The sequence below is a fragment of the Nicotiana tabacum genome, chromosome 14 (genome assembly GCF_000715075.1).
Source record: "Nicotiana tabacum cultivar K326 chromosome 14, ASM71507v2, whole genome shotgun sequence".
Classification (NCBI taxonomy): Eukaryota; Viridiplantae; Streptophyta; class Magnoliopsida; order Solanales; family Solanaceae; genus Nicotiana; species Nicotiana tabacum.
In genome coordinates this window covers 97189827-97209292 of record NC_134093.1, presented here as the reverse complement: position 1 = coordinate 97209292, position 19466 = coordinate 97189827, and the positions used below count along the sequence as shown (strand labels likewise).

Genomic DNA, 19466 nt, shown 5'->3' with positions numbered 1-19466 from the left:
ACTCTATTTTGCTGATATCCATGTTTTCATCTTGTGATAAAGTAATTGAGCTGTCAATCAGGCTAGATATCATGTTTAGGCTTTATGTCGTTACTGTTGGGACCCTTAGTGGTCGTTTATTGCTGTCATCTCACTGATTTCATTAATATTATGTACTCAGTCATGTTCATACATTCCATATCATATCTCTGTATCACTTGTTATTTATTGATGCATCATATCATTGTTTCGGGCTAGTTTTCATGATATTGTGAGCCCGTGAGTGAGACTGGAGATATTGATGACTGAGTGAGGCTGAGAGCCTGATTATGAGTGACAGTTATCGGATCGGGCTGCACGCCACAGCGGTTATACTGATTTTATGATAACTCTTAGGCTGTAGGAGCCCCTACGGAGTCTGTACACACCCCTAGTGAGCGCGGTTGATATTATTGAGGGGTGGATCTTCCCTGGACATGGATCTTGTCCGAAGTACTTGATACCTGGAGATGGATCTTCTCCACAAGGCTGGATTGGCCTTCCTCGGTACTGGGTGACTTATAGTCAGTGATATATATGTTCTGGGATGGATCTTCCCTGGGCCGTACGGGCCATATACAGTACCGAGTGGTTGAGCATTCGAGAGTATGAGCACATGAGGCTGACAGCATGGTGCATCACATACAGCATGTGCATTGGCATGTAGAGATAGTAGAGTTATATTCTTTACACTGTTCGGATCTGCTTCATTTTACTGTTTGAGTTGCCTATTTAATTTGAAAGCATGCCTATATTTCTGTTCAGTTATTTCTATTTTATCTGTACCGGTTGAGTTTGTCACTACCTTTCAGTCCAAAGTTTGGACTTGTTACTTACTGAGTTGGATGTACTCACGTTACTCCCTACATCTCATGTGCAGATCCAGGCATTTTTGGTCACGGCGGCGGTTACTGATTGTGGCTTTAGAGTTTGGGGATTACCAAGGTAGTTGCACGGCGTTCGCAGGCCTTGACTCTCCTCCTTTATCACCAGTTGTATTTTTAGTTTATTTCTCTAGACACTGTAGTGGACTATATTCTAAGTTAGACGCTCATGTACTCTATGATACCCTGGTTTTTGGATGGATTGTATCGTATTTTGGATATTTCTATTTTCAAAAAGGCTTTCCTAAATTATTAAATTGCTTTCGTCTTTATGTTCAAAAACATTTCTGTGTTGGGATATTGAGTTGTGGCTTGCCTAGTTCTACGATAGGCGTCATCACGACGGGGCAGGTTTTGGGTCATGACACTCATTCTCTCCTTTCTCTTTCTCTCTCAATCTACTCATGATTTTATTATCTTCATTCACTTGAGAAGGAGCTAATAGATGAAGAGTATGTTTCTTTCCCTTGTACAAGAAGGAGTATCTATTTGTTCTACCATCATTAATAGCTCCCTGGTCATATCGCCAAGGTTGTCCCAAAAGCATGTGACATGCTTGCATCGGAGCAACATTACATAAGACCGCATCTTCATGTTTTCCTATGATAAATTTGGCCATGGCTTGCTTGATCACCTTGAGTTCACCACACTCATTCAACCATTACAACTTGTATGGTCGAGCATGCTTCATAATTTTTAGACCCAACTTCTCAACCATGACACTACTAGCAACATTGGTACAACTTCCACTATCCACAATCAATGACGCAATATATTCCCCAACTCTACATCTAGCATGGAACACGTTTTCTCTTTGGTCTAGAACATCTTTTTTTACGGTTGTACCGATCATTCTTCTCACAACACAATTTGACATATTCAGTATTTCTTTGATCCCATCAAACACTTCTTGATCCTCTCCACTAGAAGGCTCCTTGTGAGAATCCTCATCATTTTCACTATTGGCCAAATGGAGTCCACTCTAACCAATGATAATTGCCCTCCGGTTGGGACATTCCACCGTAACATGACCATAGCTGTGGCACTTATAATATTTTATATTACAAGTAGAAGTAGAAGAGTGAGACTTAGCATTGTTACCTCCTTCCTTGGACTCTACTTTCGGTTTTCTCTTGTCATAATATGTCTTGGCATCCTTTTTTAATTCCCTTGGTTTGTCATCCTTGGAAGATGGCTTCCAAGAGTCTTTTACTTTTTCCGACAAAGTGTTGTATCTCTTTGACTTGTAGTCCTTGTAGTCCTTGTCTTCCTCCAAGTATCTTTCAACTTGACTTGCTGCTTGGAAGACATCATTCAAAACCTCATACTTGTGAAGCTTCATAGGTGGAGAGATTTCCCTATTAAGTCTCACGATAAATCAGATCACCGTAGCATTATCCTCTTCCTCAAAGTTGGCCCTTATGTGAACAAGATCAAATTCATTGTGGTATTCCCCAACACTCTTGTTGCCTTGCTTCAAAGAGTAAACTCTCTTGAGAAGCTCTTGTTTGTAGTTTAAGCACAAATCTTTCATCCATAACACTAATCAAATCTTCTCATTCATCTATCATAGAATGCAAAGTCTTATCCTTCTCCTTTCTTCCGAATCCCACCAAGTAGATGAAAAGTATTCAAATTGAGTGATTGCATACCTAACTCTTGGGGTACTAGAAACTCGGTTCGTCCGAAAGAATTCACACTTTGAACAACCCAACTCAAGTATTCCTCTGGATCATTACTTCCTGTAAATGGAGGAAAATTGATCTTGATGGTGTTCACCCCTCTATCCGGATCTCCTTGGTTCTCTCCAGAGTATCCCCCATTGTTGCATCGATTTTGCCAATTTCGTTGAACCCTTGGTTGGCCATAGTTCATGCGTAGATATTGGGACATTATTTGGTTATCTCTTGTTTCACCCCTTTGGTTGCCATAACCAATAGGAAGAGGGGTTGTGTGGTGTTGACGTCCAATAGGAAGAGGTGGTGGAGTAGTGGAAGTGTTGTAGTGTTACTTGCCCCCTCTCCAGTTTGCAAAGACGTTTCTCCTCAATTATAACAATTATTCATTGAGCTTCACTGAAAGCTTAATTTCTTTGAGTTCATGGGTCAACTCTCCCATTTATTTCATCACTTGCTCCATGAAGGACTCCATTTTATTGGGAGACTCTTCACTTGTCCCCATCATACCTACAAAATGAGCAAACAAGTTAGTGAAAACAAGGACCTTATGTTCACTTCCTTAGTGTTTCACTCTTGCTCAATGTCTCTTAATTCCCTCGTGTTTCACTCAAGATCCTTGGCTTTTATCTCATTCAAATATTCTCACTCACTCTTGTCTTTTACCACTCTTGGTTTCCCACAAGTTGATCTTCAACTCTAGTCAAGAATATTTTCAATAAGAAGAACCTTCCACTTCGGGGTTAGAGTGGAGGTTATGTGACACGAAAGAACGGTTCAAGTTAATGGAAAAGAAACAAGTAACTAACCAACGTAATAAGAGAGAAAAGAACAAAAAGAGGTAGCACGAAAGAGAAATAGCACCCAGAAATTAGACTAAAAATCAATATGGACTAATATTATTGTAATCTAATTAGAGTAATCAAAAGAGTAGAAGAAATGGAAGAGAAAAAATATTAGATCATACAATGCAAACCTCTGTTTTTTTTCAAGTTCTGTAGCCTAACCTACACAAGGTTGTGTAGCCTACGCACGGAGCCTACACAAGGTTGTGTAGCTTATGAATGATTTCTACGCAGCCTACACACAAAATATCCTCAATCTAGTGGCGTCTGGAATTGCCTACGCAAGCTACGTAGCCTACGCAGTACTTCAGATTTGCAATTTTTCTGTAACTTTTCTTCACTTTTTGGCTCGATTTTGAATTTATAAATTGATCCAAATCACGTCCAAATGGTTTCAAACTTCATATTTCACTTGGGAATAGGGGTGGGCATACGAAATCTAAAGTGAAATTCGATTAATTTGGACTTTTTGTTTAGATTTTTGGATTATGGATTGAATTTTGGATTTAATTTTAAAACTTTTTGGATTTCGGATTGGATATTGGATTTGGTAGTTCGAATTTTGGATATCTGAAATTCTTATACTTTATATTTAGTCCATTATCCATATGTCAATAGTAATAAGTTCAATACCCTACCCATTAGATATTATCTCATAAATTCAATATTAATTACTAAGTTACTATGAGAATACTTTCTATTTGGACATGATTTTACTATTTCTACTTCTTATCGGTTGTATTAATGTCTCAATTATATTTTTTTAATAATAATTTCATTACTTGAATACTTTATTTTGTATAATTGCGGTGAATGAGGAACTTTTTAGGTAATTTATCATGAGTACTCATTTGGATATTCATTTTTGTAGAAAGAAGAAACTTCTCAACTTATAAGCTCAAAACCAAAAATTCAAAATATCCAAACTAATTAATCCGAAACCGAACTTAAAAAATCCTATCCAAACCGAATTTATTTGGATTGGATTTGGATTGTCATTTCTTCAATCCGAAAATCAAAAATCCAAACCGAAATTTTCATATGCAATCTGAACTGCCCGAACACCCACCTCTACTTGGAAATCACCTTAGGATCAAAGCCCAATTATTTTTAACATCAAATTCATGAATCACATCAACTCAAATGGATCAAATTGTACTTTTTATCATGAATCCACTTATGATAATGATAAACTTGAGGAACAATAAACTTTTCAAATTTACTTGTAGACACTCAAATAACTTCAAACCAACTTCATTTGATCTATTTTTACATAGAGAACAAACTCCAATCAATTTCAAGTATCAATATGCATCAAGATCCAAGAAATCAAAGATTTAACTCAAGAACATGAAGAATAATTTTTTTTTTTTGGATTTTCAATAAAATCAAATACTTAGCTAATGTATGTAGAAACACACACTAATCCAAGCTTTGATACCAAATGATACAAATCTAAGTACGGAATTGAAGAAATTAAAGACAAGATAGAAATTGAGAATAGACCCAAAAAAGAAGTAATTGTCAAACAATTGAAATAATTAATTACCCAATAATTTTTACAATAATTAGTAGACCTAAACTATAGTATTACCCTCTTGTGAATACACCTTGCAAGAGTTTGAATCAACAAGTTGGAAACACATGCTCCTCACAATTATTCAATATTCAAAGATAAGCTAAACTAGGAATGACCTCATCATATGTTATTTATGCTAGGTCCAAATAAGGTAAGAAAGACATAAGTACCCCTAATGGGTCTAACTACTATGCTCACAAGGAAAATTTTTAACCCAAGTCTCCAATCATTGGCAAGCATGGCCTAGGTCCACATGCTTGCATCCAAGTCATCAAGGGAGCACACATATGTGCCTATCACCATCCACGTAGACATGGCCTTCCACGTGGGCATAGGGGGAGTAGGCTACCAATTCATCCACGTAGCCTGCGTGGTCTCCATGCTCCTCCAAGACCTCCACCCTAAACATATTGTATGCCTTCAAGGGCCTTCCACCATTGTCTTCCAATGCTTCCAAGATATCCAATGCTTGGTGAAAAGGTGCAAATCCCTTAGTTCCTTGGATTGAGATATTGTGAATGACCTAGATGCCATTGGTGTTCCTTGAGGTGTATCATTCTCCCCTTCTTGAGAAGAATTTTTTCTCAAATGCAGATCATCATTATTTCCTACAACACAAGGAAGAAAGTCACTAATATTGAAAATATTGAGGACCCTCAAAATTCTATGGCAAGAAGGTCGCAATGTCTCTAACAATGTCGCAGTTATTGGTTCATCTAATCAATTTTTAAATTGCACATTACTGTGTTTTGAATAACTATGCATGCATATTTTTTGAAAACTTTATTTTTAGCCAGATGCTACCCATGGTAACTCGAACAGGATTCCAATGCGGAGCGGAGCAAACAAAGGCACGAACCAACCTCCCCCGCAAAACTCACGATATTTCTTTGAATGCAGGAACAAGAGATAGTCGTCAGTACGTGCGCACCTTAGAATCACTGTCTTCACAACAACAAGGCTACCGAACTCATCCACAACTAAGAAATACTCCTCTATCACTTATTATTTATTCGCTGCATGAGACTAAGCATTGTCTCAAATCTTGCATGAGGCTAAGCCCTGCCTCCTCAACTGCATAAGGCTAAGCATTGCCTTCTATTTGCATGAGACTAAGAATTGTCTCAAATCTTGCATGAGGCTAATCCCTACCTCCTCAACTGCATAAGGTTAAGCATTGCCTTCCATTTGCATGGGAATTTGCATGAGGCAAAGGGAATTTGCATCATGTTTAAATTTATGCGATAATCTATATGCATGCATCGTATTCTGAGTTTGTAGGTAATCCGGGAAGTAACCGTTCTCATAACGGGAGCAATCTTCGCTACAGTTTCCATTCAACGTTTATATCCTTCAATTATTTCAAATGCAACCGACCACCATCCGTTACTTATTCTCACCTGATGCCCACTCAAATATCCATAACCATTCTCAACCTATCATATCCAGAATATTCAGTCCGTTCTTACAACAATTCCATCGGTTTATTCCACCGTCAGATCCAGAACTACACATGGCTTGATTCCTGTATAACTAGGGATACGTAGGCAGCTCAGAGACCAAGGTGCAACCTATATTGGTCAAAATCGGTCATCATTTCTTTACCCGACAACTCTTTCATCCTTCCCGAGTAAAGAGGGGCAGTTGTTGATACCCAATTTTCCCTCATATATTTTTAAATGCATATATGCTTTCAAAATAGTGCATGAATATCAACTAGTATTTTTCATAATTTTCTGTAATTTTTAAAAAAGATTTAATTAATTTACTACAACATTTTATTATCTAAATTATAACTAATTGCATCACGAATAATTTTATAATGATTTATCTATTGATTTTAGCATTTAAATTAATTTATTTCCTCATTTTTATTATATAAATACCCATTAATTACCTTACAAATAATATTTATGATGCTTTTATCATATAAACTCATCTTTTACACCCATGTTAGGTTATAAATATTTTTACTACACTTGTTATAATTACATTTACATTTTAAAGGCTAAAATTGCATATTTTTGCAATAATAGCCTATATGTACTTATAATTACTCTATTTATGCAACAATAACTTTTTTATATTTTTATAATGTTAAATATTTGTTTTCAATCATTTTTATGCATAAATGATATTTTTATTATTTATCTATTATTTTTACAAATTATTTTATTGGTTATATTTGGGTATTTAAAATTTGGTCCCAATTTTAATTGATTTCGGACCTAAAACTACCCAAACCAACCCAATTTTCCTAAGCCCAATACCCTACCCATTCATTAATACCCAACGCCAATCCGCCTAAATCATGGCCGTTGATCAAATATGATCAACGACCCACAAATAACGACCCCTTCCCTTGTATCCCCTCATCTCTACCCTAATCCTGACTTCTCTAAAGCCTCCACCCTCATTTACCCTCCCCTGATGAACCCTAACGCCGCCTCCTCACCCAAATCCCCCTGAATCCCGGTCCTAATGGGATTCTTTCCCTATTCCCTTACCATTTTAGTGTTTTACTTTGATTTGGTGCTAAATTTCGGAATAACTTAGGTACTTGCCTAAACATGGCAAGTACCCCACTGTGATTCCGTCCAAATCAATGTTTACCTCTTGAATCTGGACAACCTCGAGTCCAAGTACGTTATTTGTAATGATTCTCTCATATCTCGCTTGGTTCGCACTAAGCCCTAAAGGTTAGGGTTCCAAATATTTCTTTGATTTGAACCCAATCTGGTTCAAACTCTGATTTTTAACTTCTTTTTCCGTCTATATTCGTTCTATTACTTATGGATCTGCTTATTTTTTGCCGATTTTGTGACTTACTTAATTTATGGTTTCAAACCCTTTTTATTTGAACCAAATCTGGTTCGATATTAGGTTTCCTTTTGAATAATTTCCTATATGTGTTCCTTGCCTTTATTTTTTGCTGATTTTGTGTTTTACCCAAAATTAGGGTTTCAGCCCCTTTTTACTTGAACTATCTGGTTCGATTTCATGTTTCTTTTGAATAATCCTTGTCTACATTCATCTTTATGTGTTAATGCGTGATTCTTTGCCATTATTCTCTACTGATTTTGGAGTTTACCTAATTTAGGGTTTCCGACCCTTTTACTTAAACCAAATCTGGTTCGATTCAGTATTCCCTTTTTATAATAATCTCTTGTCTTCCTTATGTGATTCTTTTCCTTATTTCCTACTGATTTTGTGTATTTCCACCTAAAATTTAGGGTTCAGCCCTATTTATTTAAACACTGACCTCAGTATTTAAGTGGCCAATTCTTTTACGGCTAAGAGGAGGCAGTACTATTCGAACCCCTCCCACTTTCCTGTGGAAAAAAAGATATTTTAGAGTTCGAAATTTCTCACTACTATAAACAAAATCTTTCACTCTTATTATATCTAGCAATATTATTTTTTGCTTGTGATTCCTGGCCTGCTGGAAGCCAAGGCCAGAAATCCTCAATTGTTCTGCTTCTGTTGGTGACAATTGCTACACTATTGGATTCCTTTTTCCATGTTTCACCTTAACTGGTGAGTTATTGAATCCTTTGCTATGCCATTATGATTACTTGTTTAATATGTTGCTTCCATTAAATCATGTTACCCTAAATTCTATTACTTATAGTTAAGACGTGTTGAACTTAGTTGAATCGATTAGTGAAATCTGCCTAACTCTGTGTTATTTAGGGATGTCTTTTACAGTAAAAAATATTTTCATACCTCTTCTTAAGGACTGGTTAATTATGTGTTCCTTAACAGATTCATCAGTTTGTTTGTTGAACCTGTTACCATGTGATTTGTTTGGTTCTGTGCTCACTATGTTATGATACCTTTGCTAAATGGTTTAATTAGATCCTCATACTAATTAGTGTGTTCCTCACCTACTGTTAATTAATGAGATTTCTTTTTGTGACTTAGTCTAATATGCAGTCTTTATTATCACTGTGAACATGTTTATGAACTGGTCTTATTAGCATGCGACTGTGTTAACTTTTAGGAAATTAGATTAAGTCTGCCTAGGTTCAAATGTGTTGCTATTTGTTTGTGTTCTATGTGTGATTCTATACCCCCTAATCCCATCCTACTCTCCTGAATTCTCACTCTTTGCTGGCTGAAAGCCAAAGCAATTTAGGTTCTGTCCCTTGGCCTCCCTAGTGTAAGCACTGATGAGGGTTCGCATGAGACCCTCGTGAACTCTGACACACTGGGATTTGGTCCCTAGTCTTCTTTGAATTGTTCTGATTATTCTTCTCTAGTGTGAGCCCTGTCCTAGGTTCTTGAACCCCTTGGGAACTCTGACACACTAGAGATTTGGGTTCTGTATGCTTATCCTTGAGATATGGGTGAATCATTCACTGCTAGTTACTGTGTATCTTTGAACATGGGCTTTTGGAGCCACTGTGAGTTGAAGGCCTGGCCTGTCCAGGTGTATTTGGGCCTGCTGCAGGCTTCCTATAGTTTTTATACTTTGTAATTCATTCATTCAATTCTAGCATGTAATAATTATTTGTAATAATAATTGGAGTATTAGTAAATTGGGAAACTGGGTTTTATTTTAACATTTGCATGAGAATGGGTAGAAATCCTGCTTATAGGTGTTTACTTTGCTCATTCTGCTATTGTGTTAGATAACCTGCCTATAGGTGTTTACTTTGCTCATTCTGCTATTGTATGTTAGATAACCTGCCTATAGGTGCTTACTTTATTCAAATACATTCTGCTATTGTATGTTAGATAATCTACCTATAGGTGTTTATTTTGCTCGAATATGCTCTGTAAATAACCTGCCTATAGGTGTTTACTTTATTCAAATACATTCTGCTATTGTATGTTAGATAACCTGCCTATAGGTGTTTATTTTTCTCGAATATGCTCTGTAGATAACCTGCCTATAGGTGTTTACTTGCTCGAATAAGCTCAATGGATAACCTGCCTATTCTTATTTTTAGATACCATGCCTATAGGGAATAAAATAACCAAAGTTCAATTTGCATTGCAGCATATTCATGAGGCATCATGTTCATAGGGTCATTTATAAATCTGCATTTTTTGAAGTCATACCCATAGGGTTCTAAATTAATTGATATGTTATTGTCATACTTGCTCATTTAGTATATAAGAACTAAAACCAGTTTCAATCATCAAGGGTAAGAATCATGTCTATAGGGTAATCACTATCTGTGTTAAGCACTAAAATCAGGCTTTAAAACACTGTCGCGTTGAACGCTAGTAGAAAGCATGCCTATAGGAACAACTAAGTAATTCTGAATATCTCTCGTGTTTATTACTGCCAAATACTGAGTAAATCACCTATATAGCTTATTTATAGGTTTCAACCGCTTATACTTATAATCAGTAAACAACTGTGCAGTCACCTAGAAATTACTTTGCATAACTGCTCGCATGATTAAAATCCAGAATCATATAGAAATCATGTATATAAGGCCTAACGACTTCAATTGTTGAAACTATCAAAACGCCTAATTTGTTTGCGTGCATTTGCTGCCTAAGTGTGGAGGCTAACCTGAGCCCTTATTTGCTTTTACATGAAAGTCCAATTTGTTTAGTCTAGAACCATCCAAAAAATAGAGGTACAAGCTCCTCCTAGGCCATAGGCAAGGGATGGGTAGTGCACGCATAGGGTACGATTTAGAATTGATTAGAGCACTTTAGGTAAATAATTTAAAGATAGTAATTGGGTAGCAGGAGATGATAGTCTGTGCCCGCTGAATAATATGAGTAACACCCTATCTCACGGGAGTTAAGAAATATTATTTATGTTGTACGGGGTGATCCTTTAGGCTAAAGAACTTAGGACCCCCCCATCCTTTCTTTTCTATTAGAATGAAAAAATAGTTGTACCTCCCTTTCTTAGACTAATTCACATGATTTAAGTTCGACCGGGACCCACCGTTGTAGACCTCGAGGAGGAGTGCCTAACACCTTCTCCTCGAGGTAATTTGACCCCTTACCCGATCTTTGGTGACGCAAACTAGTAAACCCGAGTCATTTGCAATAGGTGCCCTAACACACCTTAATCCATTAGGTGCCGACTCTCTTTTAATAACCTTTCCTTCCTTTTAAAAGAGTTGTCTCGACGTCGAAGCCCAATTTTGCGAGAAAGAAGGGGTGCGACACTGCGTATTGATAACTTATTTGACCAACTTCAGGGAGCGACAAAATTGATTTGAGATTGGGGTATCACCAGTTGAAAATTCGGGATTCGAATATTCTAAAGACGGCATTCAGGACTCGTGCTGACTAACGCCCCAGCAACATTTATGCACTTGATGAATAGTGTATTCCAGCCGTATCTTGACTCATTTGTCGTGGTATTTATTGATGATATCCTGGTGTACTCACGTAGCCAGGAGAAGCATGTACAACACCTGGGTATTTTATTGTAGATGTTGAGAGAAGAGAAACTTTATGCCAAATTCTCTAAGTGTGAGTTCTGGCTTAGTTCAGTGGCATTCTTGGGACACATAGTGTCCAACGAAGGAATTAAGGTATATCCGAAAAAGATAGAGGCAGTTCAGAGTTGGCCCAGGCCATCTTCAGCTACTGAGATTCGTATTTTTCTCGGCTTGGCCGATTATTATCGTCGCTTTGTTGAGGGTTTCTCGTCTATTGCATCGCCTATGACTAAATTGACCCAGAAAGTTGCTTCGTTCTAATGGTCAGAAGAATGTGAAGAGAGCTTTCAGAAGCTCAAGATAGCTATGACTACAGCCCCCGTATTGGTGTTGCCTGTAGGTTCAGAGTCATATACTGTGTATTGTGACGCATCGCGTATTGTTCTCGGCGCGGTGCTAATGCAAGACGGTAGGGTAATTTCCTATGCGTCCAAACAGTTAAAGGTACATGAGAAGAATTATCCGGTCCATGACCTTGAGTTAGCAGCTATTATTCATGCCTTGAAGATTTGGTGACATTATTTGTACGGTGTCCATTGTGAGGTTTATACCGATCACCGGAGTTTACAGCATCTGTTTAAACATAAGGATCTTAATTTGCTACAACGAAGGTGCTTGGATTTGCTTAAAGATTATGATATCACCATTCTCTATCATCCCGAAAAGGCCAATGTGGTGGCCGATACCTTGAGTCGTAAGGCAGAGAGTTTGGGCAGCTTAGCATACTTACCGGTAACAGAGAGGCCTTTAGCCTTGGATGTTCAAGCCTTGGCCAACCAGTTTGTCAGATTGGATATTTACGAGCCTAGTCGAGGTTTGGCTTGTGTGGTTTCCTAGTCTTCTCTTTATAATCGTATCAGAGAACGTCAGTATGATAACCCTCATCTGCTTGTCCTTAAGGACACGGTCCAGCACGATGATGCCAAGGAAGTCACCATTAGGGATGACAGTGTATTACGGATGCAGGGCAGGCTATGTGTGCCTAATATAGGTGGGTTGCATGAGTTGATTCTACAGGAAGCTCACAGTTCGCGGTACTCCATTCATCCAGGTGCCGCGAAGATGTATCAGGATTTGAGGCAGCACTATTGGTGGAGGCGAATGGAGAAAGATATAGTTGGGTTTGTAACTCGATGTTTAAATTGTCAACAAGTAAAGTATGAGCATCAAAGACCGGGAGCATTACTTCAGAGACTTGAAATTCCAGAGTGGAAATGGGAGTGTATTACCATGGATTTCGTAGTTGGGCTTCCAGGACCTTGAGGAAGTTTGATGTTGTTTGGGTGATTGTGGATCGGTTGACCAAATCCGCGCATTTTATTCCAGTTGGTACTAATTATTCTTCGGAGCGGTTGGCTGGAATTTATATCCGCGAGATTGTTCGCCTGCACGGAGTGCCAATATCCATCATTTCAGATCGGGGCACGCAGTTTACATCACAGTTCTAGAGAGAAGTGCAGCGAGAATTGGGCACACAGGTTCAGTTGAATACAGCATTTCACACTCAGACGGATGGACAGTCCGAGCGCACTATTCATATATTGGAGGATATGCTACACTTTTGTGTCATTTATTTTGGAGGTTCTTGGGATAAATTTCTACCACTCGCGGAGTTTGCTTACAATAACAGCTACCGGCGGAGTATTCTGATGGATCCGTATGAGGCTTTATATGGGAGATGGTGTCGGTCTCCGATTGGTTGGTTTGAGCCGGGAGAGGCTAGGCTATTGGGTACTAACTTGGTTCAGGATGCTTTAGAGAAGGTTAAAGTGATTCAGGAAAAGCTTCGCATGGCGCAGTCTAGACAGAAGAGTTATGCCAACGGGAAGGTCTGTAATGTTTCTTACATGGTTGGAGAGAAGATTCTGCTCAAGATTTTACCAATGAAAAGTGTGTTGAGATTCGGAAAGAAGGGCAAGTTGAGATCTCGGTATATTGGGCATTTTGAAGTACTTAAGAAGATTGGAGATGTGGCTTATGAGCTGGCATTGCCTCCTAATCTATCGAGTGCTCATCCAGTGTTTAATGTATTTATGCTACGGAAGTATCTCGGAGATCTGTTTCATATTTTGGATTTCAGCACAGTGCAGTTGGATGGTAATCTGACTTATGATGTGGAGCCAGTGGCCATTTTAGACCGACAGGTTCGAAAGTTGAGATCAAAGAACATAACTTAAGTGAAAGTGCAGTGGAGAGGCCAACCAGTCGGAGAAGCTACGTGGGAAACTGAGCGGGAGATGCAGATCAAATATCCACACCTATTTGGGACTCTAGGTACAATTCTACACCAATTTGAGGATGAACGTTTTTTTAAGAGAGGAGAATTTAATGATCCGGTCGGTCGTTTTGAGTATTACAACCTCATTTCCCCATTTACTGCTCAAATTATGCTCTACAGTTTTTATTCGACTTGCCAGAGTAATTGGTTCGGGTCCGGTGAGATTTTTGGAATGATTTGGAACGCTTAGTTCCAAGCTTTAAAACTTAAATTGAAAGTTTGTTACTCATTCATCCTTAACTATAGGTCTCGGGTTCGAGTCTTGAGTATGAAGTCTCCTTTGTTAGAATGTGTTTTACCCCTCAATGTGGAATATTTCGGCGCGAATCCGGATTTAATCAAGTCCCAATGTGAATACTGGACACTGGGCGGGAAACCAAAATTAAGAAAAAAAGTGCAGCGACAGCTAGCAAAGAAAGTATTTTCATCAATTCTTATCGAGGATAGACCTTTTTAGCTACTAATAGTTCCAAGAGAAAACAAAGAAGGAAAATCTCCCTAATAGATTATCTTCTCATCAATCGCCATTAACTTCATATGACATAAACTTCACAGTACCCTACAAATGGTAATTCCATCACCCAAAGGAACTTGAGAAATTTGAATGCGAGAATCAGCAGCTAAAAACTTGTTAAGTTCGATAATGTGATGCCTGTCTGGTTTTCGAGCTTCTGGAACAGACTCCTCTGCCATAGCAACTGTTCCAAACCAGAGTGTATTATCATACACTATTATGCCACCAACCTTCACTAGCTTCAACAGTCTCTCATGGTACTTTTGATAACTACATTTGTCTGCATCGACAAAAGCAAAGTCGAAACTTCCTCTGTTGCTTTGCTGCAAATAACAGAATATATTTTAAATGACACATGAAAATTAGGTCAGCTAGTTGCACTAAACTCCTGCTATGTCCGGGGTCCGAAAAAAAATCGGACCACAAGAGTCTATAAGTTATTCGCTACTTGTGCTTGTGAGAAGAAGCCCGTGCCGGTTCAACTAAACCCCATTTCTATATATATATATATATATATGTGTGTGTGTGTCACATCTCTACCCTCAAGGTAGGGGTAAGGTCCGCGTACACACTACCCTCCCCAGATTCTACTTATGAAATTATACTAAGTTTGTTATTGTTGTGTGTGTAAGTGATAAATTACTAAAATACTATTTTCTTCGAATTTATACCAACCTTTTTTATTGATCATGGAGTTTGAAAAATAAATAAAGATTTTTTTTTGAAATTTGTCTGTCTTCGATAAGCCCTAACTTTGTGTGGATATAATCCTTTTAAAATTTATGGTATTAAACATGATATAGTATTTATGGCTCTAAAAGCTTCTCATTAAGCATAAGATGAGAAGTTTAATTTAAATTACTTCGACATCTAGAGAAGAGTTATTCTTTCTTAAATAAACTAAAAATAAAATATATTCACATTAACTAGAACAGATGGAATAACAAATATTATATTCCGAATGCATAATTTTAAAATTTTCAATCAGCGTTTAAAATTTTAAAGGCCGAATTCTATCAAATTCAAATCCTGAATTCAATGAAATAATTGAGGTGCACACAAGTTGGGGGGATTTACCATTCCACCCTTATAGAAGAAGGTTTACAGTATTTAGTTTTCTTATACTTTGTTTAGTACTTAACCTGCTGAAATATGATGGGATGTGAGAAAACTAGGCGTTTGGCTATAAATTCCAAATATTTTTCACTTTATTTGAAATATTTGAAGCTGGGGTTAAAGATGGAGTTACGTTTGGTTATACATTGAAATCCAACTCCAAGTTGGATTTGAAAAATTTTATGACCAAACATTAATTTTGAAAATAAGTAAAATTCTTCTGAATTAAAAAGGTGAATAAAATTAATGGCCAAACAACTCCTAAGAACTAACTAACAACTTGCAATGCCAAAAGAATTTAAGGTTTATTTTTCTTACATCTTCCAAGAGTTCATCAAGGGCTGATAAAGCCTGCGACTGTATGAAATTGATTTTGTGCTCAACTCCAGCCTTTTTGATAACTGGCAATCCCATTTCGTATGCATCCCGATTCAAGTCTATAGCTGTAATCTGCACCCAAACATCCCTTAAGAATTTATATGTTATATGCATAACGCGTTTGTGAAGATATTGCACCTAAGTTGCTCGGACATGGGTGTGGGTGTCCGACACAGGTATAGATCTAGAGGTCGGATCCTTCAAGATGTAAATTTTAAGATTCGGTCCTAGTACGGAGATGGGTATGAATCCGACTAAAATAATAATTACAAAAATTAAAATATAAAAATATTTTTAAATTATGAGAAATTTTGTGGAATATTCACCTATAGCTTGTAAAGTGTGGATTTCTTTTTTATTCTCAAGTTGTAGATAAGAAAAAAATTGATTTCATATATGCTATTTTCTTCAAATTTACCCTAGTTTTGGTTCTGATTTCGAGAATCAAATTGTATCTCGTCTCGAATTTTCCGTCAGTCTAGGTCAAAGTACTCATATTGTTTTAATCAGATCTGGTACGTATCCCATACCCACACCCATATAGTATCGTATCGATATGGGTACGATACCTAAATTTTCGTGTCGGAACAACTTAGATTCAGTCCTATAACCCAATGTTTAACAATATACTAGCTTGCCTTAAAAAAATAAAATAAAAAAATAATCAATGATACTAGCCTTTCCATCATCAGGAATTGTAAGCGCAGTAAGCAGCAAAGAGTATCCAGTGAAAACTCCAATTTCAATAGTCTTCTTAGCGTTTCCCACTTTCAAAAGCAGGGCCATCAATTGGCCAGCTTCTGGTGCAGTTGCCATATTGAACCTGATGCATAAACAAAATTAAAATTGATAAGTTCTTAATTAAACACATTACTTGAAAAAATAATAGTCCTTTAGCCATTTATGCTCAATACATGTTTTTAAAGGATGATAGGTTAAATCTGATTAATTTGCTGCTTGAGCCAATCATAGTTCTTTAATCACGTCAACAAATTAAATTAAGGCAAAGGATTAGGTAACTAAGTGTTGTCCTTGCGCGTTCCAGTAGCTCTAGTGCATGACTCAGTGTTAGTCTTGCGTTTTCTTATTCTTTGGATTTTTGTTATTACTTGTTGTTTCTTTCACTTTGGTTTCTGGTTGAACTAACCTGGTGTTAGTCTTGTGTTTTGCGTTACAATTTTCTAATTGGTTTGTTTGTTGTTGTTTTTTCCTTTTATCCTTCATGAGTCGAGGATTTACCGGAAACAACCTCTCTGCGTATAAATAGGGCTAAGGTCTGGGAACACACTACCCTTCTCATACCCCACTCATAGGATTACAACGAAAATTAAAAAGTAGAAGAATGTAAAGGGAAAGGCAAAGTACCGTGGATGATTTGCAGTTATAGCCCTTATCTCTTTGAGAAGCTCTGGTTCACGTGGATACACAGTAGTCTCCAGAAGATACTTAACATCATTACAGAAAAATGGATGATATATTTAGTAATAACTAATAAATTAACAAAAGAAAGGAAATAGATGAAAAATGCGCAGAAGAACAATGAGTACCTTGTGCAATTCACGACTCTGCAACAATCCCTTCGTCATTGATGCCATTTCTTTTATTGAGACTTTATTGCAACCACAAAGAGAGATTAAATTAGCATTGAAGTATTGAATTAAAAGAATCAAAAGAAATTATTAAAGATGTAGAAAATTATATTTGATTGGATCGTTTAAGAATGAAGTCAAAATGGGTAAAAAGAGTTACTCTGTCCATTTAAAAAGATTGTCTTAGTTTAACTTGTCACAAACTTTAATAAAGAAAGAAAGACTTTTGAGATATGTGGTCTTAAATAAGTTATATCATTTGTGTGACTGTAAAACTTTTAAAACTTATGGTCTGAAACCCGTCATAACATATGTGTGGCTATGAATACTTCCTATTGAGAAGATATTGAAATGTATCAATCTATTTTAAACATATTAATAAAGAAATAGTGTCAATCCTTTTTATACGGGAGTAGAATAAGACTTGCCACACTTTAGAAATAATATCACATGATTGAATGTTCATGTTGCCATGTTTCATGTCAATAAGCAAAAAAAATCAAATAAATATTAAATTCTTAGAACCCAACTACCAAAAAATCGTACCCAAAAACATAAAGGAAGAGGAAGAAAAAAGGATAATTTACCCCTAACCTTTTCAAAGCTTGATTTCACTAAAGAGGTGTAGAAAATGCAAAAGCAAGAATGGGTATTTATATTTCTCTAAAGACTTCTCAATTAAATGCAGATTAGCTTGAATTCAAAAAGGTCAATTCTTCTTTTTGTTGTTTCTTTCCTCAGAGATTCAACAAATAGGAGTGAGATTACATTGATTACATTGTAATCTTATTTTTTGTTTTTTTTTTCTTTTTGAAAAAGTCTATTTTCACGCTAAGGGGTCGTTTGGCGCAATAGTGGAATATTCTATGGGATTAGTTATCTCACCTTCTATATGAGATAAATAATCTCATCATTTTAGTGTAAAAGTTATTTCGGGATTAACTAATACCCCATATCATACGTGAGATAAATTTAATCACAAAACTTTATCCCGGTTTATTATTCTTATCTCATGTAACAAACGACCCCAAAAGTTTTTCATGAAAGCAGTCCAATACCTCAAGAAATATCTGGAACTCTTGAAGTACCAAAAAGAAAAGTGTATGTAATTTTGAGAGGATGCACCACTACCTCTTAACATATGTGCAATTATATAAGTCATCGTAAAATTTATAAAGAGAATTAATAGAATGATAAGATTTAATTTTTCGTTTTCACTTGAAAGATAATACTTATAAACAACGCACATTTGGATTAACTTATTCATTGACATACAAAAAAAACCATCATGAAATAACTACTTGTTGTAATTAGGACTGATAGCGGATTTTGAAAGGATGGGTACACTAGTACCTCTATCATATATAGAATTTAATGGCGAAGAACATTAAACGACAACTAATTGTTTGACAGTACTATAAGAATACGATATTATCAAGAATGCATGTCAAAATCACATAAGAACCAATAACGAATATGGATTAGACTTCGAAGAAGGAAAAAAAGAAAAGTATTTTTAAAATTTTTTTTTTTGGGAATTTGAAACCATTATTAGATTTCATCTATTCTTATTCTGTAATCTCATTTGAAATTATTCCAAAATATAGTTACAAATAATTTGTATTTACTCTGTTTGGTAACAACTAGATATTACACTTTATTTTATTTTCATCAAAATAATTACATGTCAATCCAAAGATTTACTCGGAATTATTTACAAGATATTATGTCTTAGATGCGTTTATTCTGTATTGTATTTTATTGACATGTATCGGATGTCTTGACGTTGGGATTCTATCTAGTCACTTATACTTTGGATTTATTGGTGTCAAAGTTGTTATAATATTTTAAGGGTAAATTTCACACATGGTCATATAACTATGACTTTTTTTTAACTATGACTTTTTTTCACCAAAGTCATATAACTTTGTTTTCTCATACAAAAATCATCAAACTTTCACTAAGTCACATAAAAATCATAGCGGTGGGAAAACATATTCTATGGTATTTTCTTATTTTATATTTTTTTTATTTTATTTTCAGTCTAATAAATAATTACCCAGTTAAAATAGGAGAAATATGAGTATATTTTTAGCCCTCCCAAAAATAATAGCCGATAAAATATTATTTTTATATATGTGTGTATTATGTACATATAACATATATA

General features: G+C 36.3%; 1 protein-coding gene across 1 annotated transcript; it reads right to left on the bottom strand.

Annotated features, from left to right (window-relative positions):
* Window positions 1–14158: 14158 nt before the first annotated feature.
* On the bottom strand, window positions 14159–16527 carry LOC107832128 (cation-dependent phenylpropanoid and flavonoid 8-O-methyltransferase 1-like). Its single transcript, XM_016659936.2, has 3 exons — window positions 16389–16527; window positions 15651–15782; window positions 14159–14539 (listed from the first exon to the last, which is right to left on the bottom strand). Exons 1-3 carry the CDS (start codon window positions 16524–16526, stop codon window positions 14252–14254), a joined length of 558 nt encoding a protein of 185 aa, XP_016515422.2. The 5' UTR covers window position 16527; the 3' UTR covers window positions 14159–14251.
* Window positions 16528–19466: the final 2939 nt, after the last annotated feature.

Bases quoted from the DNA above. Each gene is read 5' to 3' on its own strand.
- LOC107832128 (XM_016659936.2), bottom strand. From the start codon at position 16,526: ATGGCAACTGCACCAGAAGCTGGCCAATTGATGGCCCTGCTTTTGAAA. The intron at 15,783-16,388 runs GCTAGTATCATT...GTTTGGGTGCAG, and splicing joins CAATTCCTGATGATGGAAAG to ATTACAGCTATAGACTTGAA. The intron at 14,540-15,650 runs GTAAGAAAAATA...TGTTATTTGCAG, and splicing joins TTGATGAACTCTTGGAAGAT to CAAAGCAACAGAGGAAGTTT.